Source organism: Pristiophorus japonicus, unplaced genomic scaffold, assembly GCF_044704955.1.
Source record: "Pristiophorus japonicus isolate sPriJap1 unplaced genomic scaffold, sPriJap1.hap1 HAP1_SCAFFOLD_190, whole genome shotgun sequence".
Lineage (NCBI taxonomy): Eukaryota > Metazoa > Chordata > Chondrichthyes > Pristiophoridae > Pristiophorus > Pristiophorus japonicus.
The window spans coordinates 287532-315457 of NW_027251590.1; the positions used below are offsets into that span (position 1 = coordinate 287532).

Here is a 27926-nt window from a genome sequence, read left to right on the forward strand (position 1 = left end):
TTTACGCACTACATGGGCTTGACAGAGCTAGGTCTTGGTCCAGTGGCAAGGATGACTGGAGACCAGCTCTGCTGCACGGACCGAGCGCGCACACATATCGCAGTGTGGGCTGGCACGTGCTGCCGCTGGGCCCTCGCCTCTTTTGGGCCCCAGACTCTCGCCTTTCCTGGGCCCCGGTCACTTCCTTCTCCAAACTCTTGCTCCTTCGCCCCTCCTGCCGTGCCTGCTGGCACTGCAATCAGCGACCTGACTTCGGAGCCGCCGCCCTCCTGCAGTGGTGTGCCGCCGCCGCTGCTCCCTTGATGGCCGGGCCGCCGCACGCTGCTCTCTCTAATGCAGCCTTTCAATCCCAATAAATTCGCTTCAGGTCACCAACGTGGCCTTTCAATGGCGGTGCGTTTACCCGGCATTCCCCGCGGGAGAGAATGTGCCGAGCCCAGACAACAGCGGCCCAGTGCGCAGGCGCGGGACGTGGCTGTGTTTGGAGCATGCGCGGTGCGTGTAATGGCGGAGTGGACACAGTGAACATCTGCTGCGCGAAAGAGCCCGTTTTCAGCGGGGCGGAGCGCAGTAATGGACCAGCGGGTAGCCGGGGAGGCTTCATAAACAACTGGTGTCCGCCGGAAGCCTGGAATAATAACCGGAATCTCGGCGTCTGCAGCCTCGAGGCTTTCTTCCAGTCACAGACCCAGGTTAGCGGTGGCCATCTTTGTACAGGAAGGTAAGTTCAGCCCTCCGCCATTTTGATTGTTAGCAGCAAAGCGCATGCGCAGCCATCTTTGTGCAGGAGCACCGTGAGGTGTGTCAGTGTTTGTTTCCAACCAGTCCGCCTGGATAAAACAACAGCTTAGTTATTTTATTGTCACTCTCGACACCTTGGATTTCTGACCATCTCTCCTAAAAGCACTGCTCAGTGCTAAGCTTACGATTTACGTCCCAAACAACTGTAACAGGAAAGCCCCAGAGCTGTTTTCTCCCAGTGTTAGAATCTCCATGTACAGTCCCAGGGTTAGAATCCCCATGTACAGTCCCAGGGTTAGAATCCCCATGTACAGTCCCAGGGTTATTATCTCATAAGAACATACTAACATAAGAAATAGGAGCAGGAGTGGGTCATTTGGCCCCTTGAGCCTGCTCTGCCATTCAATAAGATCATGTCTGATCTGATCATGGACTCAGCTCGCTCCACATAACCGTCTATTCCCTGATCGCTCAAATATCTGTCTATCTCTGCCTTAAATATAGTCAATGACCCATCTCTACAGCTCTCTGATGCAGAAAATTGCATAGATTGACAATGCTCCGAGTGAAGAAATTTCTCCTCATCTCAGTTTACCTGGGGTGCCCCTTATTCTGAGATTATGTCCCATAGAAACATAGAAAATAGGTGCAGGAGTAGGCCATTCAGCCCTTCTAGCCTGCACCGCCATTCAATTAGTTCATGGCTGAACATGCAACTTCAGCACTAACTTCCTGCTTTCTCGCCATACCCCTTGATCCCCCTAGTAGTAAGGACTTCATCTAGCTCCCTTTTGAATATATTTAGTGAATTGGCCTCAACTACTTTCTGTGGTAGAGAATTCCACAGGTTCACCACTCTCTGGGTGAAGAAGTTTCTCCTCATCTGGGTCCTAAATGGCTTACCCCTTATCCTTAGACTGTGACCCCTGGTTCTGGACTTCCCCAACATTGGGAACATTCTTCCTGAATCTAACCTGTCTAAACCCGTCAAAATTTTAAACGTTTCTATGAGGTCCCCTCTCATTCTTCTGAACTCCAGTGAATACAAGCCCAGTTGATCCAGTCTTTCTTGATAGGTCAGTCCCACCATCCTGGGAATCAGTCTGGTGAACCTTCGCTGCACTCCCTCAATAGCAAGAATGTCCTTCCTCAAGTTAGGAGACCAAAACTGTACACAATACTCCAGGTGTGGCCTCACCAAGACCCTGTACAACTGTAGCAACACCTCCCTGCCCCTGTACTCAAATCCCCTCGCTATGAAGGCCAATATGCCATTTGTTTTCTTAACCGCCTGCTGTACCTGCATGCCAACCTTCAATGACTGATGTACCATGTTTTAGTTTCCCCTATGCGTGGAAACATCCTTTCTGCTTCCACCTTGTCGAGCCCCCTCGTTATCTTATATGTTTCGATAAGGTCACCTGTCATTCTTCTGAACTCCAATTTGTGTAGGTCCAACTTACTCAATCTATCCTCATAAGACAACCCCCTCATCTCTGGAATCAACCTCTGAACAGCCTCCAATGCAAGTATATCCTTCCTGAAATACTGAGACCAAAATTACACGCAGTGCTCCAGGTGTGGCCTCACCAGTACCCTGTACAGTTGTAGCTTACATTTTTGCTTTTATACTTCCTGGTTCCTTGCTGTACCTGCATACTAATTTTTTGTGTTTCATGCACAAGGACCCCCAGATCCCTCTATACTGCGGCACTTTGCAATTTTTCTCAATTTAAATTATAATTTGTTTTATCCATTATTTTGACCAAAGTGGATAACCTCACCTTTTCTCACATTATACTACATCTGCCAAATTTTTGTCCACTCATTTAGCCTGTCTGTATTGCTTTCCAGATTTTTTGTGTGCTCACAATTTGCTTTGCCATCCATCTTTGTATCATCAGCAAACTTGGCTACGTTAAACTTGGTCCTTTAATCCAAGTCATTAATATAGATTGTAAATAGTTGAGCACCCAGCACCGATCCCAGTGGTATCCCACTAGTCACCATTTGCCATCCAGAAAATGACCCATTTATCCCGACTCTCTGCTTTCTGTTAGTTAACCAATCCTCTCTCCATGCTAATATACAGCCCCCAAACCAGTGAGCTTCTTTCTTGTGCAGTAGCCTCTTATGTGGCAACTTATCAAATGCCTTCTGGAAATCCAAATACACCACATCCAATAGTTCCCCCTGATCCACCCTGCTCATTACATCCTCACAGATCTCCAGCAAATTTGTCAAACATGATTTCCCTTTCATAAAGCCATGCTGACTCTGCTTGATTGAATCATGCTTTTCCAAATGTCCTGCTACTGCTTCCTTAATAATGGACTCCAGCATTTTCCCAACAGTTGTTAAGCTAACTGGTCTAGAATTTCCTGCTTTTTGTCTGCCTCCTTTTTTAAATAGAGGTGTTACATTTGCAGATTTCTAATCTGCTGGGACTGCCCCAGAATCCAGGGAACCAATGCATCCACTATCGCTGCAGCCACTTCTCTTAAGACCCTCGGGTCCAGGGGACTTGCCTGCCTTTAGTCCCATTATTTTACCGAGTACTACTTCATGAGGGATAGTGATTGTATTAACTTCCTCCCTCCCTATAGCCCTTGATTATCCACTTCGGTATTATACTCAAGTGACTGAGTGTTTTACTGTAATTAAACAAATCTCGGACTGTTTCTGTCAGAATGTAACTCCTGCACGGTCCCAGCAAACACTCCCACTCCCTCGTCCCTCCGATGTTTCTGCAGGATTGCTTTGTGAAGACAAGCTCATGGAGAGAAACACCCTGCATGGAATGAACCCAAATTGAACATCTCCAAGGGACAAGGCTCCCAGCTTTAATCATTCTCTGTCCTTCCCCGCCCCCCCTCCCCCAGGTTCTGTTCCTTTGCTCAGATTATGATAAATTGGGAAAAGTGTACTTTAATTTTTGCAGGCTGAATAAGTGCAGAGAGCTGCGCATAGAAACATAGAAAATAGGTGCAGGAGTAGGCCATTCGGCCCTTCGAGCCTTCACCATCATTCAATAAGATCATGGCTGATCATTTCTTCAGTACCCCTTTCCTGCTTTTTCTCCATACCCCTAGATCCCTTTAGCCGTAAGGGCCACATCTAACTCCCTCTTGAATATATCCAATGAACTGGCATCAACAACTCTCTGCGGCAGGGAACTCCACAGGTTAACAACTCTCTGAGTAAAGACATTTCTTCCCATCTCAGTCCTAAATGGCCTGCCCCTTATCCTAAGACTGTGTTCCCTGGTTCTGGACTTTCCCAACATCGGGAACATTCTACCCGCATCTAACCTGTCCAGTCCCGTCAGAATCTTATACATTTCTATGAAATCCCCTCTCATCCTTCTAAATTCCAGTGTGTAGAGGCTCAGTTGATCCAGTCTCTCCTCATATGACAGTCCAGCCATCCCTGGAATCAGTCTGGTGAACCTTTGTTGCATTCCCTCATTAGCAAGAACGTCCTTCCTCAGATTAGGAGACCAAAACTGAACACAATATTCCAGGTGAGGCCTCAGCAAGGCCCTATACAACTGCAGTTAGATCTCCCTGCTCCTATACTCAAATCCCCTAGCTATGAAGGCCAACATACCATTTGCCTTCTTCACCGCCTGCTGTACCTGTATGCCAACTTTCAATGACTGATGAACCATGACACCCAGGTCTCATTGCACCTCCCCTTTTCCTAATCTGTCACCATTCAGGTAATATTCTGCCTTCGTGTTTTTGCCACCAAAGTGGATAACCTCACATTTATCCACATTATACTGCATCTGCCATGAATTTGCCCACTCACCTAACCTGTCCAAGTCACCCTGCAGTCTCTTAGCGTCCCCCTCACAGCTCACACCGCCACCCAGTTTAGTGTCTTCTGCAAACTTGGAGATATTACACTCAATTCCTTCAACTAAATCATAAATGTATATTGTAAAGAGCTGGGGTCCCAGCACTGAGCCCTGCGGCACTCCACTACTCACTGCCTGCCATTCCAAAAAACACCCGTTTATCCCGACTCTCTGCTTCCTGTCTGCCAACCAGTTCTCTATCCACGTCAGTACATTACCCCCAATACCATGTGCTTTGATTTTGCACACCAATCTCTTGTGTGGGATCTTGTCAAAAGCCTTTTTGAAAGTCCAAATACACCACATCCACTGGTTCTCCCTTGTCCACTCTGCTAGTTACATCCTCAAAAAATTCCAGAAGATTTGTCAAGCATGATTTCCCTTTCATAAATCTGTCACTGGTTTCCAAATGCGCTGCTATTTCAGCCTTAAGGATTGATTCCAACATTTTCCCCATGACTGATGTCAGACTAACCGGTCTATAATTACCCGTTTTCTCTCTCCCTCCTTTTTTAAAAAGTGGTGTTACATTAGCTACCCTCCAGTCCATGGGAACTGATCCAGAGTCAATAGACTGTTGGAAAATGATAACCAATACATCCACTATTTCTAGGGCCACTTCCTTAAGTACTCTGGGATGCAGACTATCAGGCCCCGGGGATTTATCGGCCTTCAATCCCGTAAATTTCCCGAACACAATTTCCCGTCTAATAAGGATATCCTTCAGTTCCTCCTTCTCACTAGACCCTCGGTCCCCTAGTACATCCGGAAGGTTATTTGTGTCTTCCTTCGTGAAGACAGAACCTAAGTATTTGTTCAATTGGTCTGCCATTTCTTTGTTACCCATTATAAATTCACCTGAATCTGACTTCAAGGGACCTACTTTTGTCTTCACTAATGTTTTTCTCTTCACATATCTATAGAAGCTTTGGCAGTCAGTTTTTATGTTCCCGGCAAGCTTCCTCTCGTACTCTATTTTCCCCCTCTTAATTAAAGCCTTAGTCCTCCTCTGCTGAATTCTAAATTTCTCCCAGTCCTCAGGTTTGCTGCTTTTTCTGGCCAATTTATATGCTTCTTCCTTGGATTTAACACTATCCTTAATTTCCTTTATTACCCACGGTTGAGCCACCTTCCCCATTTTATTTTTACTCCAGACAGGGATGTACAATTGTTGAAGATCATCCATGTAATCTTTAAATGTTTGCCATTGCCTATCCATTGCCAATGCTTTAAGTATCATTTGCTAATCTATTCCAGCCAATTCACGCCTCATACCATTGAAGTTACCTTTCCTTAAGTTCAGGACCCTAGTTTCTGAATTAACTGTGTCACTCTCCATCTTAATAAAGAATTCATAGAAACATAGAAAATAGATGCAGGAGTAGGCCATTCGGTCCTTCTAGCCTGCACCATCATTCAATGAGTTCATGGCTGAACATGCAACTTCAGTACCCCCTTCCTGCTTTCTCGCCATACCCCTTGATCCCCCGAGTAGTAAGGACCTCATCGAACTCCCTTTTGAATATATTTAGTGAATTGGCCTCAACTACTTTCTGTGGTAGAGAATTCCACAGGTTCACCACTCTCTGGGTGAAGAAGTTTCTCCTCATCTCGGTCCTAAATGGCTTACCCCTTATCCTTAGACTGTGACCCCTGGTTCTGGACTTCCCCAACATTGGGAACATTCTTCCTGCATCTAACCTGTCCAAACCCGTCAAAATTTTAAACGTTTATTTTTGAGGTCCCCTCTCATTCTTCTGAACTCCAGTGAATACAAGCCCAGTTGATCCAGTCTTTCTTGATAGGTCAGTCCCACCATCCCGGGAATCAGTCTGGTGAATCTTCGCTGCACTCCCTCAATAGCAAGAATGTCCTTCCTCAAGTTAGGAGACCAAAACTGTACACAATACTCCAGGTGTGGCCTCACCAAGGCCCTGTACAACTGTAGCAACACCTCCCTGCCCCTGTACTCAAATCCCCTCGCTATGAAGGCCAACATACCATTTGCTTTCTTAACCGCCTGCTGTACCTGCATGCCATCATTCAATGACTGATGTACCATGACACCCAGGTCTCGTTGCACCTCCCTTTTCCTAATCTGTCACCATTCAGATAATAGTCTGTCTCTCTGTTTTTACCACCAAAGTGGATAACCTCACATTTATCCACATTATACTTCATCTGCCATGCATTTGCCCACTCACCTAACCTGTCCAAGTCACTCTGCAGCCTCATAGCATCCTCCTCGCAGCTCACACTGCCACCCAACTTAGTGTCATCCGCAAATTTGGAGATACTACATTTAATCCCCTCGTCTAAATCATTAATGTACAGTGTAAACAGCTGGGGCCCCAGCACAGAACCTTGCGGTACCCCACTAGTCACTGCCTGCCATTCTGAAAAGTACTCATTTACTCCTACTCTTTGCTTCCTGTCTGACAACCAGTTCTCAATCCACGTCAGCACACTACCCCCAATCCCATGTGCTTTAACTTTGCACATTAATCTCTTGTGTGGGACCTTGTCGAAAGCCTTCTGAAAGTCCAAATATACCACATCAACTGGTTCTCCCTTGTCCACTTTACTGGAAACATCCTCAAAAAATTCCAGAAGATTTGTCAAGCATGATTTCCCTTTCACAAATCCATGCTGTCTTGGACCTATCATGTCACCTCTTTCCAAATGCGCTGCTATGACATCCTTAATAATTGATTCCATCATTTTACCCACTACCAATGTCAGGCTGACCGGTCTATAATTCCCTGTTTTCTCTCTTCCCTCCTTTTTTAAAAAGTGGGGTTACATTGGCTACCCTCTATTCGATAGGAACTGATCCAGAGTCAATGGAATGTTGGAAAATGACTGTCAATGCATCCGCTATTTCCAAGGCCACCTCCTTTAGTACTCTGGGATGCAATCCATCAGGCCCTGGGGATTTATCGGCCTTCAATCCCATCAATTTCCCCTACACAATTTCCCGACTAATAAAGATTTCCCTCAGTTCCTCCTCCTTACTAGACCCTCTGACCCCTTTTATATCCGGAAGGTTGTTTGTGTCATCCTTAGTGAATACCGAACCAAAGTACTTGTTCAATTGGTCTGCCATTTCTTTGTTCCCCGTTATGACTTCCCCTGATTCTGACTGCAGGGGACCTACGTTTGTCTTTACTAACATTTTTCTCTTTACATACCTATGGAAACTTTTGCAATCCGCCTTAATGTTCCCTGCAAGCTTCTTCTCGTACTCCATTTTCCCTGCCCTAATCAAACTCTTTGTCCTCCTCTGCTGAGTTCTAAATTTCTCCCAGTCCCCGGGTTCGCTGCTATTTCTGACCAATTTGTATGCCACTTCCTTGGCTTTAATACTATCCCTGATTTCCCTTGATAGCCACGGTTGAGCCACCTTCCCTTTTTTATTTTTACGCCAGACAGGAATGTACAATTGTTGTAGTTCATCCATGCGGTCTCTAAATGTCTGCCATTGCCCATCCACAGTCAACCCCTTAAGTATCATTCGCCAATCTATCCTAGCCAATTCGCGCCTCATACCTTCAAAGTTAGCCTTCTTTAAGTTCTGGACCATGGTCTCTGAATTAACTGTTTCATTCTCCATCCTAATGCAGAATTCCACCATATTATGGTCACTCTTCCCCAAGGGGCCTCGCAAAATGAGATTGCTAATTAATCCTCTCTCATTACACAACACCCAGTCTAAGATGGCCTCCCCCCTAGTTGGCTCCTCGACATATTGGTCTAGAAAACCATCCCTTATGCACTCCAGGAAATCCTCCTCCACCGTATTGTTTCCAGTTTGGCTAGCCCAATCTATGTGCATATTAAAGTCACCCATTATAACTGCTGCACCTTTATTGCATGCACCCCTAATTTCCTGTTTGATACCCTCCCCAACATCACTACTACTGTTTGGAGGTCTGTACACAACTCCTACTAACGTTTTTTGCCCTTTGGTGTTCTGCAGCTCTACCCATATAGATTCCACATCATCCAAGCTAATGTCTTTCCTAACTATTGCATTAATCTTCTCTTTAACCAGCAATGCTACCCCACCTCCTTTTCCTTTTATTCGATCCTTCCTGAATGTTGAATACCCCTGGATGTTGAGTTCCCAGGCCTGATCATCCTGGAGCCACGTCTCCGTAATCCCAATCACATCATATTTGTTAACATCTATTTGCACAGTTAATTCATCCACCTTATTGCGGATACTCCTTGCATTAAGACACAAAGCCTTCAGGCTTGTTTTTTTAACACCCTTTGTCCTTTTTGAATTTTGCTGTACAGTGGCCCTTTTTGTTCTTTGCCTTGGGTTTCTCTGCCCTCCACTTTTCCTCATCTCCTTTCTGTGTTTTGCTTTTGCCTCCTTTTTGTTTCCCTCTGTCTCCCTGCATTGGTTCCCATCCCCCTGCCATATTAGTTTAACTCCTCCCCAACAGCACTCGCAAACACTCCCCCTAGGACATTGGTTCCGGTCCTGCCCAGGTGCAGACCGTACGGTTTGTACTGGTCCCACCTCCCCCAGAACCGATTCCAATGCCCCAGGAATTTGAATCCCTCCCTGCTGCACCACTGCTCAAGCCACGTATTCATCTGTGCTATCCTGCGATTCCTAATCTGACTAGCACGTGGCACTGGTAGCAATCCCGAGATTACTACTTTTGAGGTCCTACTTTTTAATTTAGCTCCTAGCTCCTTAAAAAGGTTTCGTAGGACCTCATCCCTTTTTTTACCTATGTCGTTGGTACCAATGTGCACCACGACAACTGGCTGTTCTCCCTCCCTTTTTAGAATGTCCTGCACCCGCTCCGAGACATCCTTGACCCTTGCACCAGGGAGGCAACATACCATCCTGGAGTCTCGGTTGTGGCCGCAGAAATGCCTATCTATTCCCCTCACAATTGAATCCCCTATCACTATCGCTCTCCCACTCTTTTTCCCGCCCTCCTGTGCAGCAGAGCCAGCCACGGTGCCATGAACTTGGCTGCTGCTGCCCTCCCCTGATGAGTCATCCCCCCCCAACAGCACTCAAAGTGGTGTATCTGTTTTGCAGGGGGATGACCACAGGGGAGCCCTGCACTACCTTCCTTGCACTACTCTTCCTGCTGGTCTTCCATTCCCTATCTGGCTGTGGACCCTTCTCCTGCGGTAAGACCAACTCACTACACGTGATACTCACGTCATTCTCAGCATCGTGGATGCTCCAGAGTGAATCCACCTTCAGCTCCAATTCCGCAGCGCGGACCATCAGGAGCTGAAGGCGGATACACTTCCCGCACAGGTAGTCGTCAGGGACACTGGAAGTGTCCCTGAGTTCCCACATGGTACAGGAGAAGCATAACACCCGACCGAGCTCCCCTGCCATGACTTAACCCTTAGATACACTTAAATTGGCAACAACAATGTTAAATGTTACTGACTGATATAAAAAAGAAAATGAAAAAGAAAAGCTACTCACCAATCACTTACCCCCTCGGCTGTGACGTCACCTTTCTGTTTCTTTCCACTTCATTTTTGCCTTCTCTCTGTTGCTGCACAAGTACGCCTTTTTTCGGCCTTTGCCGACCCCGGACTCACGCCTCAGCGACCACGAACTCCCGCTGCCTCTCGCGGCCTTTTTTCGGCCTTTGCCGACCCCGGACTCACGCCTCAGCGACCACGAACTCCCGCTGCCTCTCGCGGCCTTTTCTAGGCCTCTGCCGATCCCCGGACTCACGCCTCAGTGACCACGAACTCCCGCTGCTTCTCGTGACCTTTATAGGCCTCTGCTGATCCTCAGACTCACGCCTCAGCGACCACCTTGCCTTGGGTTTCTCTGCCCTCCACTTTTCCTCATCTCCTTTCTGTCTTTTGCTTTTGTCTCCTTTTTGTTTCCCTCTGTCTCCCTGCATTGGTTCCCATCCCCCTGTCATATTAGTTTAACTCCTCCCCAACAGCACTAGCAAACACTCCCCCGAGGACATTGGTTCCGGTCCTGCCCAGGTGCAGACCATCCGGTTTGTACTGGTCCCACCTCCCCCAGAACCGGTTCCAATGCTCCAGGAATTTGAATCCCTCCCTGCTGCACCATTTTTACACAACGAGTGGTTAGGATCTGGAATGCACTGCCTGAAGGGATGGTGGAGGCAGACTCAATCACTGCTTTCAAAAGGGAGTTGGATATGTATCTGAAGGAGAGAACATTTTAGGGCTACGGGGAAAAGGCAGGTGAGTGGGACTAGCTGAGGTACTCTTGCAGAGAGCCGGCAAGATTTCAACAGGCCGAATGGCCTCCTTCTGTGCTGTAACCATTCTCTGATTTTAACGACACCCAGCTCTACCTCACCACCACTTCTCTCGACCCCTCCACAGTCTCTACATTGTCAGACTGCTTGTACGACATCCAGTACCAGGTGAGCAGAAATTTTCTCCAATTAAATATTGGGAAGACTGAAGCCATTGTCTTTTGTCCCTGTCACAACCTCTGTTCCCTAGTCACTCACTCCATCTTTCTCTCTAGCATCTGTCCGAGGCTGAACCAGACTGTTCGCAAACGTGGTGTCATATTTGATCCTGAAATGAGCATCCGAGCACGTATTCCCACCTTAACCAAACCCGCCTATTTCCACCACGAGAACATTACTCGTCTCCGCCCCTGTCTCAGCTCATCTGCTGCAGAACCCCTCAAGCCTGCCTTTGTTACCTCTAGACTTGACTATTCTAACACACTCCTGGCTGCCCTCCCACGTTCTACCCTATGTAAACCCGAGGTCATCCAAAACTCGACAGCCCATGTCCTAACTCGCAGCAAGTCCCACTCACCCACCATCTGTGTGACCTACACTGGCTCCCTGTTATGCAACGGAACAATTTGAAAATTCTCAGACTTATTTACCAATCCCTCCCTGGCCTCTCCCTCCCTATCTCGATCATCTTATTCAGCCTCACATGCCGCACCTCCCCAAATATCTCATCTCCTCAAATTCTGCCCTCTTGAGGATCCCTAATTATAAACACTTCACCATCGGTGGTCCTGCCTTCTGTTGCCTCGGCCCCAAACTCTGAGACTCCCTCACTCTGCAGGTAGGAGGTTTAGAGGGTACATTTCTTCACCCAGAGGGTGATGGGGTCTGGAGCTCACTACCTGAAAGTTTTTGCCTCGAACACCCTTCAATAACATTTAAACAGGACCTGGATGTGACTGGAAGTGTGGTGACCCACAGGGCTCCGGACCCAGAGCTGGACAGTGGCATTAGGCTGAATAGCTCTGTGTCGGCCGGCGCGGACACGGGCTGAATGGCCTCCTTCTGTGCTGTAAATTTCTGTCATTCTAAATCTCTCCGCCTCGGTGTCAAATTATTCTCCATAACATCCTGAGAAGCGCCTGGGGATATTTTACTGTCAATCCAGGCTGGTGTTGTGAGGCGAAGACACGCCTGTTGCCCAGGTTACTGTTGTGAGGCGAAGACACGCCTGTTGCCCAGGGTTACTATTGTGAGGCGATGACGCGCCTGTTGCCCAGGTTACTGTTGTGAGGCGATGACGCGTCTATTGCCCAGGTTACTGTTGTGAGGCGATGACGCGTCTATTGCCCAGGTTACTGTTGTGAGGCGATGACGCGCCTGTTACCCAGGTTACTGTTGTGAGGCGATGACGCGCCTGTTACCCAGGTTACTGTTGTGAGGCGATGACGCGTCTGTTACCCAGGTTACTGTTGCGAGGCGATGACGCGACTGTTGCCAGGGTTACTGGGACCCTGAAGCCCCGCCCACTCACTGTTCCTGGCCATGGTGGCCGTGCATGCGCGGTGACCCCGCACTGTGCAAGATGGCGGCCAGTGACCCCGCTGACCCGGGCCTGTCACCGCGCGGCAAACCCGGGGCCTGTGGGCTCTGATTCTGAGCCCTACACCGGGTGTGTATGAATTCTCCCCCGGCCCACCCGCGGGTCCACATCATCTTACCGCCTCCCCGAAGCGTCCGGTCGACTGACGTCCACCTTCTCCGCCTGCGCATGCTCAGTGAGGGAGGTTCGGGATCAGCCCCGCCCACAGGGGGGTCACTAGCCCCGCCCCTCTCACACTCCGATTGGTTGGAGGACCAACTGCCTCTCGGTCCTCCAGTCCCTCCCCCGTTTTTCCTATTGGTCCGGAGCTGCCGTCAATCTCCGGGTCAGCGTGAGCTGAGCATGCACAGAGCGAGCACTGGAGACGCTCGGACGCTGAGACGAGCTCAGGCTGGAGCCGGACTCTGCACCGGGTGAGAATCAGCGGGGCGCCGGGGAGTCATCGATCAGCAAGTGGGCGGGGAGGCTTCAGAAACAACTGGAGTAGGCCGCAAGCCCCGAGTAATAGCCCGAAACTCCCGCCTTTGCAGCGACGGGTTTTTCTCCTGGTAACCAAGGAAATAAAGGAAAGTATCAAATCAAAGACCAATGTGTATAAGGTGGCCAAGGTTAGTGGGAAACTAGAGGATTGGGAAACTTTTAAGTAACAGCAAAGAATGACTAAAAAAGCAATAAAGAAAGGAAAGATAGATTCCGAAAGTAAACTTGCGCAAAACATAAAAACAGGTAGTAAAAGCTTTTACCGATATATAAAACGGAAAAGAGTGACTAAAGTAAATGTTGGTCCCTTAGAAGATGAGAAGGGGGATTTAATAATGGGAAATGTGGAAATGGCTGAGACTTTAAACAATTATTTTGCTTCGGTCTTCACAGTGGAAGACACAAAAACCATGGCAAAAATTGCTGGTCACGGGAATGTGGGAAGGGAGGACCTTGAGACAATCACTATCACTAGGGGGGTAGTGCTGGACAGGCTAATGGGACTCAAGGTAGACAAGTCCCCTGGTCCTGGTGAAATGCATCCCAGCGTATTAAAAGAGATGGCGGAAGTTATAGCAGATGCATTTGTTATAATCTACCAAAATTCTCTGGGCTCTGGGGAGGATTGGAGAGCAGCTAATGTAACGCCTCTGTTTAAAAAAGGGGTCGGACAAAAGGCAGGTAACTATAGGCCGGTTAGTTTAACATCTGTAGTGGGGAAAATGCTTGAAACTATCATTAAGGAAGAAATAGCGGGACATCTAGATAGGAATAGTGCAATCAAGCAGACGCAACATGGATTCATGAAGGGGAAATCATGTTTAACTAACTTACTGGAATTCTTTGAGGATATAACGAGCATGGTGGATAGAGGTGTACCGATGGATGTGGTGTATTTGGATTTCCAAAAGGCATTCGATAAGGTGCCACACAAAAGGTTACTGCAGAAGATAAAGGTACGCGGAGTCAGAGGAAATGTATTAGCATGGATAGAGAATTGGCTGGCGAACAGAAAGCAGAGAGTCGGGATAAATGGGTCCTTTTCGGGTTGGAAATCGGTGGTTAGTGGTGTGCCACAGGGATCGGTGCTGGGACCACAACTGTTTACAATATACATAGATGACCTAGAAGAGGGGACAGAGTGTAGTGCAACAAAATTTGCAGATGACACTAAGATTAGTGGGAAAGCGGGTTGTGTAGAGGACTCAGAGAGGCGTCAAGGAGATTTGGATAGGTTAAGCGAATGGGCTAAGGTTTGGCAGATGGAATACAATGTCGGAAAGTGTGAGGTCATCCACCTTGGGAAAAAAAACAGTAAAAGGGAATATTATTTGAATGGGGAGAAATTACAACATGCTGTGGTGCAGAGGGACCTGGGGGTCCTTGTGCATGAACTCTTTTAGAGTCTACCTACAAAACAGAAAACATTAAACCGTGCCACCCGACCTGGGTGACACACCAGACATTTACAAGGCCCTTTTTTTTCCTTTTTTTTTGGGCACTAAAATCACAATTTTCCCCAGTGCCCCCTATAAAAGTGAAGGGGGACACTAAAAGCACCGGCAATTAAAACAAATTAAACTTTAAAACGTAAAATCAAATTAAAATTTGGTTGCCGGGCGTGATGATGCACTCCAGTCCCTCCGGTGCCCACCTCTCGCGGAAGGCCGCGAGCGTACCGGTGGACACCGCGTGCTCCATCTCCAAGGACACCCTGGACCGGATGTAAGAGCAGAAGAGAGGCAGGCAGTCAGGTTGAACGACCCCCTCGACCGCCCGCTGCCTGGACCGGCTGATGGCACCCTTGGCCGTGCCCAGGAGCAGTCCTACGAGGAGGCCTTCGGACCTACCCGCTCCCCTCCGCACAGGGTGCCCAAAGATCAGGAGAGTGGGACTGAAGTGCAGCCAGAATTTCAGGAGCAGCCCCTTCAAATAATAAAAAAGGGGCTGCAACCTCGTGCATTCCATAAAAACATGGAACACGAACTCCTCCAGACCGCAGAAATTGCAGGCGGCCTGGGAGTCCGTGAACCGGCTTAAAAATTTGTTGCACGGCACTGCTCCGTGCACCACCCTCCAGGCCAAGTCCCCGATGAATAGTGGGAGGACCCCTGCGTAGAGTGCCCTCCATCGGGGACCCCCGCCTCCTCCGGACGGCAAGATGGTGCGCCATGGCGTGTCCGGACGGCCGGTGAGGATGGCAAAGTTGAGAGTGTGCAGGAGCAGCCCGTACAGGAAACCCCTCCGCGCGGAACTGAAAGGCACGGAGGGGATTTCCCCGAGGCGGCTCAAGTTGTGAGGCGCCGGCCCCCGAGGGAGGTTCCCGGGTTTGGCGCCGACGAGGAATAACGTCCGGACGGGGGTCAGTTCGGACGGGATCTCCCCACGTGCTTGAGCCTCCTCGATGCACCTAACGGAGTCAGGGCCCAGAGCTGTTTTTAGCGACTCGATGGCATCGGCCGCGTGGCGGACGTTGGCAGAATTTAGGCGCCGCGCCAGCGTGTCTGGCGCCATCCAGCCCGCTCCTCCGCCATCGAGCAGGTCCCTGACCCTGGTTACCTCACCAGCCACAGCCCTCTCTTCCGACCGCCACATAAAACCTCGGTCGTGGAGGTACGGATTCCCGAGCAGCGGCTCCTGCAGGACGGCCGCCACTCCAGCCGGCAGAGAGCTGCGCTTGGTGGAGACTTTGTTCCAGACCCTGATGAGTTCCTTATAAAAGACAGGCAGCTCCTGGAGGGTGGTCCTGACACCCCCCAAGTTCACAAACAGGAGCTGCGTGTCATAATTGAGGTCGCGCTGCTGGCGGAAGAAATACGTCGCCAGAGCACACCACCTAGGAGGGGGCTCGACGTAAAGGTATCTCTGCAGGGTCTGAAGACGGAAAGTCGCGAGCTGGGCGCTGACGCACACCAACAACTGACTGCCCTCCTCAAGCGGGAGACTCAAGACCGCAGCAGAGACCCAGTGCTTCCTGTTGTTCCAGAAGAAGTCCACCAGCTTCTTCTGTATCTTGGCGACAAACGCAGGGGGAGGGGTCAAAGTGACCAGCCGATACCACAACATTGTGGCCACCAGCTGGTTTATGACTAGCGCTCGACCCCTGTAGGACAGCACTCGGAGCAGTCCTGTCCAGCGCCCTAGGCGAGCGGCGACCTTGGCCTCCAGCTCCTGCCAGTTCGCTGGCCAGGCTCCCTCGTCGGGGCTAAGGTAGACTCCCAGATAGAGGAGATGGGTCGTGCTCCAGGCAAAAGGCCTGAGCTCCTCCGGCAGGGAGTCCACCCGCCACTGACCCACCAGGAGTCCGGAACATTTCTCCCAGTTGATCCTGGCGGAGGACGCGGCCGAGTAAATCTCCTGGCACTCACGCATCCTCCGCAGGTCAGCGGGATCCTCTACCGCGAGGAGCACGTCATCGGCGTAAGCCGAGAGGACGACCTCCACGCCCGGCCCTTGCAGAGCCAGTCCCGTCAACCTCGTCCGCAAGAGGCGCAGGAAAGGCTCCACGCAAACGGCGTATAACTGGCCGGACATGGGGCATCCCTGGCGCACCCCTCTCCTAAAGCGAAGGGGCGCCGTCAAGGACCCGTTAACCTTAATCAGACACTCCGCGGCGGCGTACAAAAGTCGGATCCGGGCGACGAAATGCGTCCCGAACCCGAAAGCGCGCAGAGTTCCGAGCAGATAGTCGTGATCCACCCTGTCGAACGCCTTCTCTTGGTCGAGGGATAGGAAGGCGACCGACAGACCAGCCTCCTGGGAACAATGGATGAGGTCCCGGACCAGATGGATGTTATCGTGGATTGTCCGGCCCGGGACCGTGTAGGACTGATCGGGGTGGATCATGTGGTCCAGCACGGCACCAAGGCGAGCAGACATCGCCCTGGCGAAGATTTTGTAGTCCGTGCTGAGGAGGGAGACCGGGCGCCAGTTCTTAAGTAGGCGGAGATCGCCCTTCTTAGGCAGCAGGACGATGACTGCCCTGCGCCAAGAGAGGGTCATCTCCCCGGTCGCCAGACATTCCCCCAGGACCCGCGCGTAGTCGCTCCCCAGGACGTCCCAGAACACCCTGTGGAACTCCACGGTCAGCCCGTCCAGCCCCGGGGATTTTCCCCTCGAGAGCCGGTCGAGAGCACCGGTTAGCTGCGCCAGGCTTAGCGGAGCTTCCAAATTTTCGGCGCCCTCCGGGCTGACCTTCGGCAGGTCATCCCACAAAACTCTACGCGCTTCCTCGCTGGACGGATCCGGAGAGAACAGAGCCCCGTAATATTCACGGGCCCTGTTGTTGACGCCCTCCGGATCCGAGACAAGAGAGCCGTCGTCAGCCAGCAGCGTCAAGAGCTGCTTACGGACACTCTGCCTTTTTTCCAGCGAGTAGAAGAAGGGGGAGCCGCGGTCCAGATCCCACAGGAACCGGATCCGCGACCTCACGAACGCGCCTCGGGACCCGACGAGCTGCAGGTCCTTCAGCGCGGCCTTCTTCGCTTCGTACACCGTCCGCAGGGCCGGGTCCTGGACGACTTGACCGAGACGGGCTTCCAGGTCGAGCATCTCTTTTTCTAGGCGCCCGACTCTGGCCGCCCGCCTCTTGGTCGACCCCCTCGCGTACTCTTGACAGAAGACGCGGACGTGAGCCTTGCCCACGTCCCACCATAGCCTCAAGGAGGGGAAGCCCCCCTGCTTCCTTCTCCAGTCGGACCAGAATCGACGGAACGAGTCCTGGAACCACACGTCCTCCAGCAGCCGGTTGTTAAAGTGCCAGTACGCGGACCCCGTCCTCGCGCAGAGCGAAGCGAGCTCCGCCCACACCAGGTGGTGGTCCGAACACGGCACCGGCCGCATGGAGGCCGCCGGGACGCAGGAAACGTACGCCCGAGACACGTAAAGGCGGTCGACTCTGGACCATCCTACTCCAGGCCTCACCCAAGTAAAGGCGCTGGAGTCGGGGTGGAGATTTCGCCAGACGTCCACCAAGTCGAAGGACCCGACCAGGTCCCTCAACTTCTCCATCGCCGTCATGCGCTGCGAGACACCGGAGCGGTCCCTCGCCTCGAGGGTGCAGTTAAAATCCCCCCCGAGGACAATGCAGTCGCCGACGTCGACGGAGCCAAGAAGAGCGGACACTTCTTCAAAGAAGCGCGTTTGCTGCGGGCCGGGCTGAGGGGCGTACACGTTCACGAGATGGAGCGGCACGTCCCCCAGGCGAACCGTTACGTGCAGCAAGCGACCTGGCACGGGCTCCTCGACCCCCAAGATCTCCGGCTGAAAATGCGGGCCCAGCAAGATGGCCACCCCACTAGAAATGGCGGTGAGGTGGCTCATGCGGACCTCTCCTTGCCATTCCAGGAGCCACGTGGCTTCATCTCCCGGAACGGTGTGGCTTTCTTGCAGGAAGCACACCGCATATTTCCCCTCCCGCAGGAGCGAAAAATTGTCAAATCTACGGCGTGCCCCTCTGCCGCCGTTGATGTTGAGGCTGGCTATGGTTATCTTCATGGCAAAAGCATAGTGCAACCTCTACCTTAACCTATTGTGTGGGAGGGAGCGGAGTCTTTTGTTGAACTCCGCTCCCTCCGCAGCCCAGCGAGGAGTTCCTCGAGCTCGCGCAGCTCAAGGTGTTGCTCCTTTGTCAAGGGCCCGCCCGTGGCCAAGGTTTTAGCGGCGGCGCGGATGGACCCCTTGATCAGCTCTGGCTCAGACCATTTTTCCAGGGCCAGTCGGGCTTGGTCGCAGCGACCCCGGCTCTGGGCCAAAAAGTCCCGGAGTTCCTTAGCAGGAATGAGGAGGGCCTCAGCGGCGGCCGCGAGCAGATCAACCGCCTCGCTGGCGGTGGTCTCTAGGTCTTCACCCGCGTCCCCCACCGAGTCCCCGTCCTCCTCCGGGAGGTGGCCGCCAGCAGCCGGCCCATCGACCGCACAAGGTACGGCAAATGACCCGGCCGCTCCAACCGGCCCTGGCACTGCCCCGATCCCACCCCCAGGATCGTCGGCAGAGGAGTCCCCACTGGGCTCTTTTAAAAATGGTGCTGGGTCGGGAAACGACAGCGGAAGGGGTTCCCCCTCCGCCCCAGGAACCGGGGAACAAGGAGAGACCCGGCCATAGGAAATCCCCAGGCTCCCCAAGTGCTCCAGCTCCAAAGTAAGGGGCGAGGGTGGGTGTTCCTCCCCCTCCCCGCTGCCACCCCCCGGCCCAGCATGTGCAGTTTCATAAAAAATCTTAATTTCGGTTTCTGCCGGGTCGAGCGACTCCCGGGAGAAGTTGGGTATTGGCTGGGCGGGCTCAGGTTCGGCCTTTTCGGCCCCGCCCGCCTCAGTCCCCGGGACGCCCGGCCCGGCGGCAATGCATTCCTCCGCGGTCCCCACGCCCCCCACGACAGGCAGATCTTCCACGCCATTCCCGGGAGGCAGAGGCTGGGCAGCCTCGACTGCCCCATCCTCCCCGGGGACAGATTCCTCTCGCCTACGGCGCTGCTTGGGGGCGCTGGTGGGGGACGCGGGACACGCGGCGGGCACCGACTCCTCCGCGGAGGGATGTTGTTCCCCCTCCGCCTCAACGGAGCGGCGCCTCCTTTTGTTGCTGGGGGTGCGCTGAGGCAGGGAGACCTCCATGTCTGCCGAGGCCTCCCGCTCCGCACCCCCCTTTTCCTTTTCTTGCCCGCGCCCGGGCCCCTCTGCGGTATTGGTCAAGGGCTCGGGCACGGGCTCAGGGCACCCCGCGCTCGCCGGTGACAGAGTTGGGCTGAGCGCGGTGGTCAAACTTTCTGGCGCACTGAGGGGACCTGCCTCTAGATGTTTCGCCTTGTTCCGCGCCTTCTTTCCGGTCGGACGCTCTCCCTCCTCCCCCCCGCCGGAGGCCCTGAAAACAAAGGCCCCGACGATGCCCGCGCACCTACGGCTCCCGGCACGCGGACGCAACTAGGGGGAGGGGTGGCGGCGGCGCCAGCCTTGGCCACCCTCGGTGGTTTGGCGGCCCTGGAGGCGGGGCAGTTCTTGCGAACATGCCCCACCTCCCTGCAGGCATGGCACCGCACGCCGTCCGACGTCCAGAAGACGCGGTAGGCAGTCCCCTCGTGCACCACATTAAAGTACCCTTCCGTCGTCTCCTCCCGCGCCAGCCGGACAAAGAGCTGGCGCCGGAAGGAGAACACGTGGCGCAGGCTGTTCTCCCTGAGGCCGAGCGGTATGGGCTTTAGCCCTGATCTTACCTCCCCCAGTTGGTGTAGGTGAGGGAGGAGGAGCTCAGCGGGAACAAAGGGCGGGACGTTCGACACGATGACCCTCTGCGCGGTGGCCTCGAGAGGATCCACCGGCAGGAACGTCCCGCCCACCGTGAGCCCCTTTTCGAGGGCCAGGGACACCGCCCGCTCCGACCCCAGGAAGAACACGGCCTTCCCAGACATCTTGGAGGCTGCGACAATGGCCGAGGGGCCGACTACCCCAGCCATCGCCCGCACGCACTCCTCGATGCTCATTGTGGGGTGAGTGTAGCTCTTGACCCCGTGTTTCCTGGTTATAAGTCTGAATGGTGGCAGGGCAGCGGCTGACGCAGGAGGTGCTGTGGAAGCGGTTGCCACCTGCGCATATGTCCTTGCTGGCCCTGCCACCGGCGTGGATGGGGTCGCCATCACGGGGTCCCTTTAAGTCACAGGCCTTAATGGTCTTGATTGGCCTCGTATATAGACTGAGCAGAGGAGCTCTTAACGAGGCACACCTCTCCCCTAGTTGGCAATTGGGGAGGGGTCTTGCTCCCTCTGCTCAGTTGTTTTATTTATTTTTTTTTAATTTTGAGGAAAGGGCTCTCAGAGAGAGAGGGGAGAGACAGAGAGAGAGAGATAGAGAAAAGGGGGTGTGGGAAAGAGGGAGGCTGCGAGGGCAGGTCTCCCCTCACAGCAATGGGTGGGTGCACTCCCCAGATGGCAAAAAACAAAACAAAGCACAGTCTTTGGGGTGGTCTTCGGGTGGGGGGAGAAGATGTCTTCACCTGGGGCAGCTAGAGCCAACCAGGCACACACTCCCAACGATGTTTAAAGGGTACTTAAAGAATCTTCAGCCTGGTAGCTCCAGCTATCCCAGGCTAGTCAATGGGGGGGGGGTGCTTCAATTGTGTGTGGGGCCTAGTTGTAAGCAAGGCCCCCACACACACTTCCACACACACACACCCCCTGCGATGTTCCGGCCCTCGAGTGGTCTTCTTTCCTCCCCCCACCAATACAACAAAGTCTTTTAGGGGGAATGCACCAAAACACACCCACCTTTGGTTGTTGAAATTTCTCCCTCCCTCCACACTGGATGGTGTTCTTTTTCCTCTCTCTCCAACTCTCTGTAGCAGTAATAAGATGGTTGAATTTGCAGCTCTCCTCCTCTCTCTCTAGATGGATTAGAATTGTAGAAAGCCCCTTCCCTCCTTCTCTTCCTGGGCTGTTCTCAGGGCTCTCCAGGCAGGAGCTAAGGTTGGTAGCTGCTCCTCTCTCAGCAGCACAGCTCCAACTGTGCAGGACACGCCTCCACTGCTCCACGATTGGTCCTTGTGCATGAATCCCAAAAGGTTAGTTTGCAGGTGCAGCAGGTAATCAGGAAGGCAAATGGAATGTTGGCCTTCATTGCGAGAGGGATAGAGTACAAAAGCAGGGAGGTCCTGCTGCAACTGTACAGGGTATTGGTGAGGCCGCACCTGGAGTACTGCGTGCAGTTTTGGTCACCTTACTTAAGGAAGGATATACTAGCTTTGGAAGGGGTACAGAGACGATTCACTAGGCTGATTCCGGAGATGAGGGGGTTACCTTATGATGATAGATTGAGTAGACTGGGTCTTTACTCCTTGGAGTTCAGAAGGATGAGGGGTGATCTTATAGAAACATTTAAAATCATGAAAGGGATAGACAAGATAGAGGCAGAGAGGTTGTTTCCATTGGTGGGGGAGACTAGAACTAGGGGGCACAGCCTCAAAATACGGAGGAGCCAATTTAAAACCGAGTTGAGAAAGAATTTCTTCTCCCAGGGGGTTGTGAATCTGTGGAATTCTCTGCCCAAGGAAGCAGTTGAGGCTAGCTCATTGAATGTATTCAAGTCACAGATAGATAGATTTTTAAGCAATAAGGGAATTAAGGGTTATGGGGAGAGGGCGGGTAAGTGGAGCTGAGTCCACGACCAGATCAGCCATGATCTTATTGGGTGGCGGAGCAGGCTCAAGGGGCTGGATGGCCTACTCCTGTTCCTAATTCTTATGTTCTAACAGGCCCGGATTCACCGCCATCTTTGTACAGGAAGGCGGGACGGTTCAGAGTGCTTCATGGCGTGACAGCGCATGCGCTGCCATATTGGCACGGGAACAGAGTGGGCAGGGTTTCAGTGTCTGTTCCCAACCGGGTCCCAGTGTCCGGGAGTGAAAGGTATTGAAACATAGAAAATAGGTGCAGGAGTAGGCCATTCGGCCCTTCGAGCCTGCACCACCATTCAAAACGATCATGGCTGATCATTCCCTCAGTAACCCTTTCCTGCTTTCTCTCCATACCCCTTGATCCCTTTAGCCGTAAGGGCCATATCTAACTCCCTCTTAAATATATCCAATGAACTGGCATCAACAACTCTCTGCGGCAGGGAATTCCACAGGTTCACAACTCTGAGTGAAGAAGTTTCTCCTCATCTCAGTCCTAAATGGCTTACCCCTTGTCCCCTAATTCTGGACATCCCCAATATCGTGAACAATCTACCCGCATCTAACCTGTCCCGTCCCGTCAGAATTTTAAATGTTTCTATGAGATCCCCTCTCATCCTTCTAAACTCCAATGTATAAAGGACCAATTGATCCAGTCTCTCCTCATATGTTAGTCCTGCCATCTCTGGACTCAGTCTGGTGAACCTTCGCTGCACTCCCTCAATAGCAAGAACGTCCTTCCTCAGATTAGGAGACCAAAACTGAACACAATATTCCAGGTGAGGTCTCACCAAGGCCCTGTACAACTGCAGTAAGACCTCCCTGCTCCTATACTCCAATCACCGAGCTATGAAGGCCAACATACCATTTGCCTTCTTTACCACCTGCTGTACCTGCATGCCAACTTTCAATGACTGATGAACCATGACTCCCAGGTTTTGTTGTATCTCCCCTTTTCCTAATCTGCCACCATTCAGATAATATTCTGTCTTCGCGTTTTTGCCCCCAAAGTGGATAACCTCACATTTATCCACATTATACTGTGTCTGCCATGCATTTGCCCACTCACCTAACCTGTCTAATTGACCCTGCAACCTCGGAGCATTCTCCTCACAGCTCACACTACCACCCAGCTTAGTGTCATCTGCAAACTTGGAGATATTACACTCAATTCCTTCATCCAAATCATTGATGTATATTGTAAGCAGCTGTGGTCCCAGCACTGAGTCCTGCGGCACTCCACTTGTTACTGCCTCATTTATTTTATTCTCACTCTTCCCACATCGTGTTTCTCACCATCTCTCCTGAAGGTGATGGTAAGTGCCCAGCTTACGGTTTATATCCCACACAATTCTAACAGAAGAGCTCCAGAGCTGGGCCTCCTTCTACAGTCCCAGGGTTAGAATCCCCATGTACAGTCCCAGGGTTAGAATCCCCATGTACAGTCCCTAGGTTAGAATCCCCATATATAGTCCCAGGGTTAGAATCCCCATGTACAGTCCCAGGGTTAGAATCCCCATGTACAGTCCCAGGGTTAGAATCCCCATGTACAGTCCCAGGTTTGGAACCCGGTGCACGGAAGTGGAATTTCAGCCTCGGTGTTACAAGTTTCATCGGTTACAGGCTGGAGAGAAGAATAATTCACTGATGGGACCTTTTAAATTTGTGTAGTCGGGTATTCAACTTCCTCGTAACACTAATCCTGCATATAAAGGAGGGGAGAGCTGTGTTTAAAGTGGAAAAATCGGTTAGAAATTTCCAATTGATAGTTTTTGACCAATATTGACTCCCACATGGTGGGGGAATTCTGTAACAAAGAAGGACCTGGGCGAGACTTGAAAAATTTCAACAAAGGATTCGGGGGACTCTTACATTTGGGTTCTTTATCTTGTTCACTCGAGGATTTTGATAACAGACTTCCTCCTGTGAATATAGAGCTGTATTATTGGGCCATGATCTGTTTACTTGTTCATCTTCTGTTAAATACATTTGCTGAGTGAATTTAAATTTAAAATCAGGTTTGCAGGCATGATGCTCTATTCACACATTGACAGTAAGGGATGCTGTGGGGTACTCGCTGAGCCCCTAACTGAAAGTAATTAATACACTGTGTTTTGGGTTAAATGATCCTGGGCATGTAAAGGAATATTGTCTAGAAACTAGAATTGTCGGTACTGATTTTCTATTCTGTACTTACAGTAAACTCCTTTTACAGGGTATTCGAAGGGGAGGATTTACAGACGGGAATCTCAAACCAAACAACATCAAGATCTGACAGAGTCACTTGATTCATCAGAACCTGAATATCATCGGCCTTTGACTGTGGAAGGAGAAATGTCTATCTGTTCCGTCTGTGGGAAAGGATTTCAAACATCAGTGTGACTGGAAAAGCACCGAGACACACACACCCGAGTGAGAGTGTTCCAGTGCACTGACTGTGGAAAGAGCTTTAACCAGTTACACAGCCTGAAAAAACATCGCACCATTCACAGCGGGGAGAAACCGTACACGTGTTGTGTGTGAACGAGCCTTCAATTGATTGTCCAACCTGGAGAGACACAAGGATACCGGCAGCACGGAGAAACCGTGGAAATGTGAGGACTGTGGGAAGGGATTCAGATTCCCATCCCGGCTGGAAACTCATCGGCGCAGTCACACTGGGGAGAAGCCGTTCATCTGCTCCATGTGTGGGAAGGGTTTCCGTGATTCATCCAACCTGCTGACACACAAACGAACTCACACTGGGGAGAGGCCGTTCACCTGCTCTGTGTGCGGGAAAGGATTCACTCAGAGATCCAACCTCCTGAAACACCAGCGAGTTCACACCGGGGAGAGGCCTTTCACCTGCTCCAAATGTGGAAAGGGATTCACTCAGTCATCTGGCCTCCTGACTCACCAGCGAGTTCACACTGGGGAGAGGCCGTTCACCTGCTCCGTGTGTGGAAAGGGGTTCACTCAGTCATCAGTCCTCCTGAATCACCAGCGAGTTCACACTGCAGAGAGGCCGTTCACCTGCTCAGTGTGTGGGAAGAGATTCACTCAGTCATCCGGCCTCCTGAAACACCAACGAGTTCACACTGGGGAGAGGCCGTTCATCTGCTCCGTGTGCAGGAAGGGTTTCAGTGATTCATCCTGCCTGCTGACACACAAACAAACTCACACTGGGGAGAGGCCGTTCATCTGCTCCGTGTGTGGGAAAGGATTCACTCAGAGATCCAACCTCCTGAAACACCAGCGAGTTCACACCGGGGAGAGGCCATTCACCTGCTCCGTGTGTGGAAAGGGATTCACTCAGTCATCTGACCTCCTGAATCACCAGCGAGTTCACACTGGGGAGAGGCCGTTCACCTGCTCCGTGTGTGGAAAGGGATTCACTCAGTCATCTGGCCTCCTGAAACACCAACGAGTTCACACTGCAGAGAGGCCGTTCACCTGCTCCGTGTGTGGGAAGAGATTCACTCGGAGATCCACCCTGCTGAAACATCAACGAGTTCACAATTGACGGCAGGGGCTGGATTCTGCTGTTAATCACAACTGGGACTGAACCATGTTCATTCTGGCAGTTGGAGTTTATTTCTGCTGAGATTAATAACCCTGTAACTGGGCTATAGTTTGATATTCTGTAAGTGTCAAATAAATCAGCTTTCTTTTAAACACCGTGTGCCTAGTCCTTGATATCTCAATGATAAGACAAGCTGATTGAGGACTTGTTATGAACTGGGTGGAATCTATCTGAGAATGGAGTTCCCACAACTTTTTAAAAGATGGATCTACACGATGTCCAAGTCTGACATTCGATTTCACCCGATGGGAAATATTCTGATAATCTGTTACTGTCACGGGACAAAGCAGCATTGTTACTTTAACATCAGTTTAATCAAACTCAATGGGCAATCCGATCTCCAAAGGGAAATGACTCCTTAAAGCTGATGATGTCGGCAGTTCTGTAGCTCATTTCTCACTGTGTTTGTTCTTTATTTGTTCATTCTCGGGATGTGGGCGAACTAGCCTGCATTTATTGACCATCCTTAATTGCCCCTTTAGAAGGTGATGGTGAGCCGCTGCCTTCTTGAACCGAGCACAGGAGTGATGGGCGAATGAGGTTATAGCAATAGGCCCTGACTTTCACACACTATCGGTGAGACCCAATCTTTATTTTGTTGCACGAGATACTGCCTGTGTGATCATCACACTAGATCCACATTGTGTTCAGCATTACACTAGAGTCTGCCTCTGTTATTATTGGATCAAACACTGTCTTGTTACTCTCACAGTGGGCCATGCATTTGCTGTTATTACTCTGGACCCTGTCTCCACTCTTACTGTATGAGACCCTGTCTCTGGAATTGTTACACTGGACCTGGCCTCTGCTATTATGTTTATATTTCTGTTTCCATTACACTGGACCCTGTCTCTGTTTATATTATACTGGACCCCGTCTCTGTTTATATGACACGAGACCTTGTCTCTCTTTATATTACACTAGAATCTGTCTCTGTTTATATTACACGGGACCCTGTCTCTGTCTATATTACACGGGACCCTGTCTCTGTTTATATTACACTGGACCCTGTCTCTGTTTATATTACACTGGACCCTGTCTCTGTTTATATTACACTGGACCCTGTCTCTGTTTATATTACACTGGACCCTGTCTCTGTTTATATTACACGGGATCCTGTCTCTGCTTATATTACACGAGACCCTGTCTCTGTTTATATTACACGACACCCTGTCTCTGTTTATATTACACGAGACCCTGTCCCTGTTTATATTACACTGGACCCTGTCTCTGTTTATATTACACAAGACCCTGTCTCTGTTTATATTACACTAGACCCTGTCTCTGTTTATATTACACTAGACCCTGTCCCTGTTTATATTACACGACACCCTGTCTCTGTTTATATTACACGACACCCTGTCTCTGTTTATATTACACAAGACCATGTCTCTGTTTATATTGCACGAGACTCTTGAGAATGTGAATAGAGGGATTCTGAATGTGTCAAGTGGTGAAGAGACTCATGGGAAGATAGCTGAAAGAAATGTCAAGCTGCAATAGTGCAATAGTTGCAGTGTCGACACAAAAACGGGTTACTCCGAGTTATGGTCAAACACGAGTTACGCGAAAAGCAAAGTCAGACATGAGTCAGACGAAAGACTGCTACAACAAGCCATAAAATAGGGAAGAATCCATAGCGAAAATATAAACAAGCTAACAATAGTGCTCGCCCTGATTAAGGGACTTGTCTGCCTGCCATTGGACGTATTCGGGGGGAGGTAGAAAGGGATTGGATGGACCAAGTGCTAATCAAATGTGTTATGTTCTGAAAATGTATAACTGTTGAGTTTTTGCATTGTATAGGGGCTTGTCCAGAGGAAGTTGAACAAGCTCTGATTGAGAGTGTTCCTTTGTCTTGACAAGTCCCGGCCAGAGAATCTTCAATAAAAGTCTTTTACAGAAAAGGCAACAAGGGTGTTCGAGTCAGTGTATTCGCTGAAACAGATTTAGGGAAAAAGAATCCGTGTTAACACTGTCTGCCAACCAGTTCTCAATCCACGTCAGCACACTACCCCCAATCCCATGTGCTTTAACTTTGCACATTAATCTCTTGTGTGGGACCTTGTCGAAAGCCTTTTGAAAGTCCAAATACACCACATCAACTGGTTCTCCCTTTTCCACTCTACTGGAAACATCCTCTCAAAATTCCAGAAGATTTGTCAAGCATGATTTCTCTTTCACAAATCCATGCTGACTTGGACCTATCATGTCACCTCTTTCCAAATGCGCTGCTATGACATCCTTAATAATTGATTACATTATTTTACCCACTACCGATGTCAGGCT

The 27926-nt window shown here is 50.8% G+C and overlaps 1 protein-coding gene across 3 annotated transcripts; it reads left to right on the plus strand.

Moving 5' to 3' along the window:
* The first annotated feature begins 501 nt into the window (after window positions 1-501).
* On the plus strand, window positions 502-26719 carry LOC139243883 (histone-lysine N-methyltransferase PRDM9-like). Of its 3 annotated transcripts, none has more exons than XM_070870898.1 (2): window positions 502-721; window positions 24275-26719. In XM_070870898.1, the coding sequence occupies exon 2, from the start codon at window positions 24759-24761 to the stop codon at window positions 25575-25577; it is 819 nt and encodes a 272-aa protein (XP_070726999.1). In that variant the 5' UTR covers window positions 502-721; window positions 24275-24758; the 3' UTR covers window positions 25578-26719. The 3 variants fall into 3 exon arrangements, with proteins under 3 accessions (XP_070726999.1, XP_070726997.1, XP_070726998.1); XM_070870896.1 differs by having other exon boundaries at window positions 24291-26719; XM_070870897.1 differs by lacking the exon at window positions 502-721 and adding an exon at window positions 12804-12855 and having other exon boundaries at window positions 24291-26719.
* The last annotated feature ends 1207 nt before the right edge of the window (window positions 26720-27926 follow it).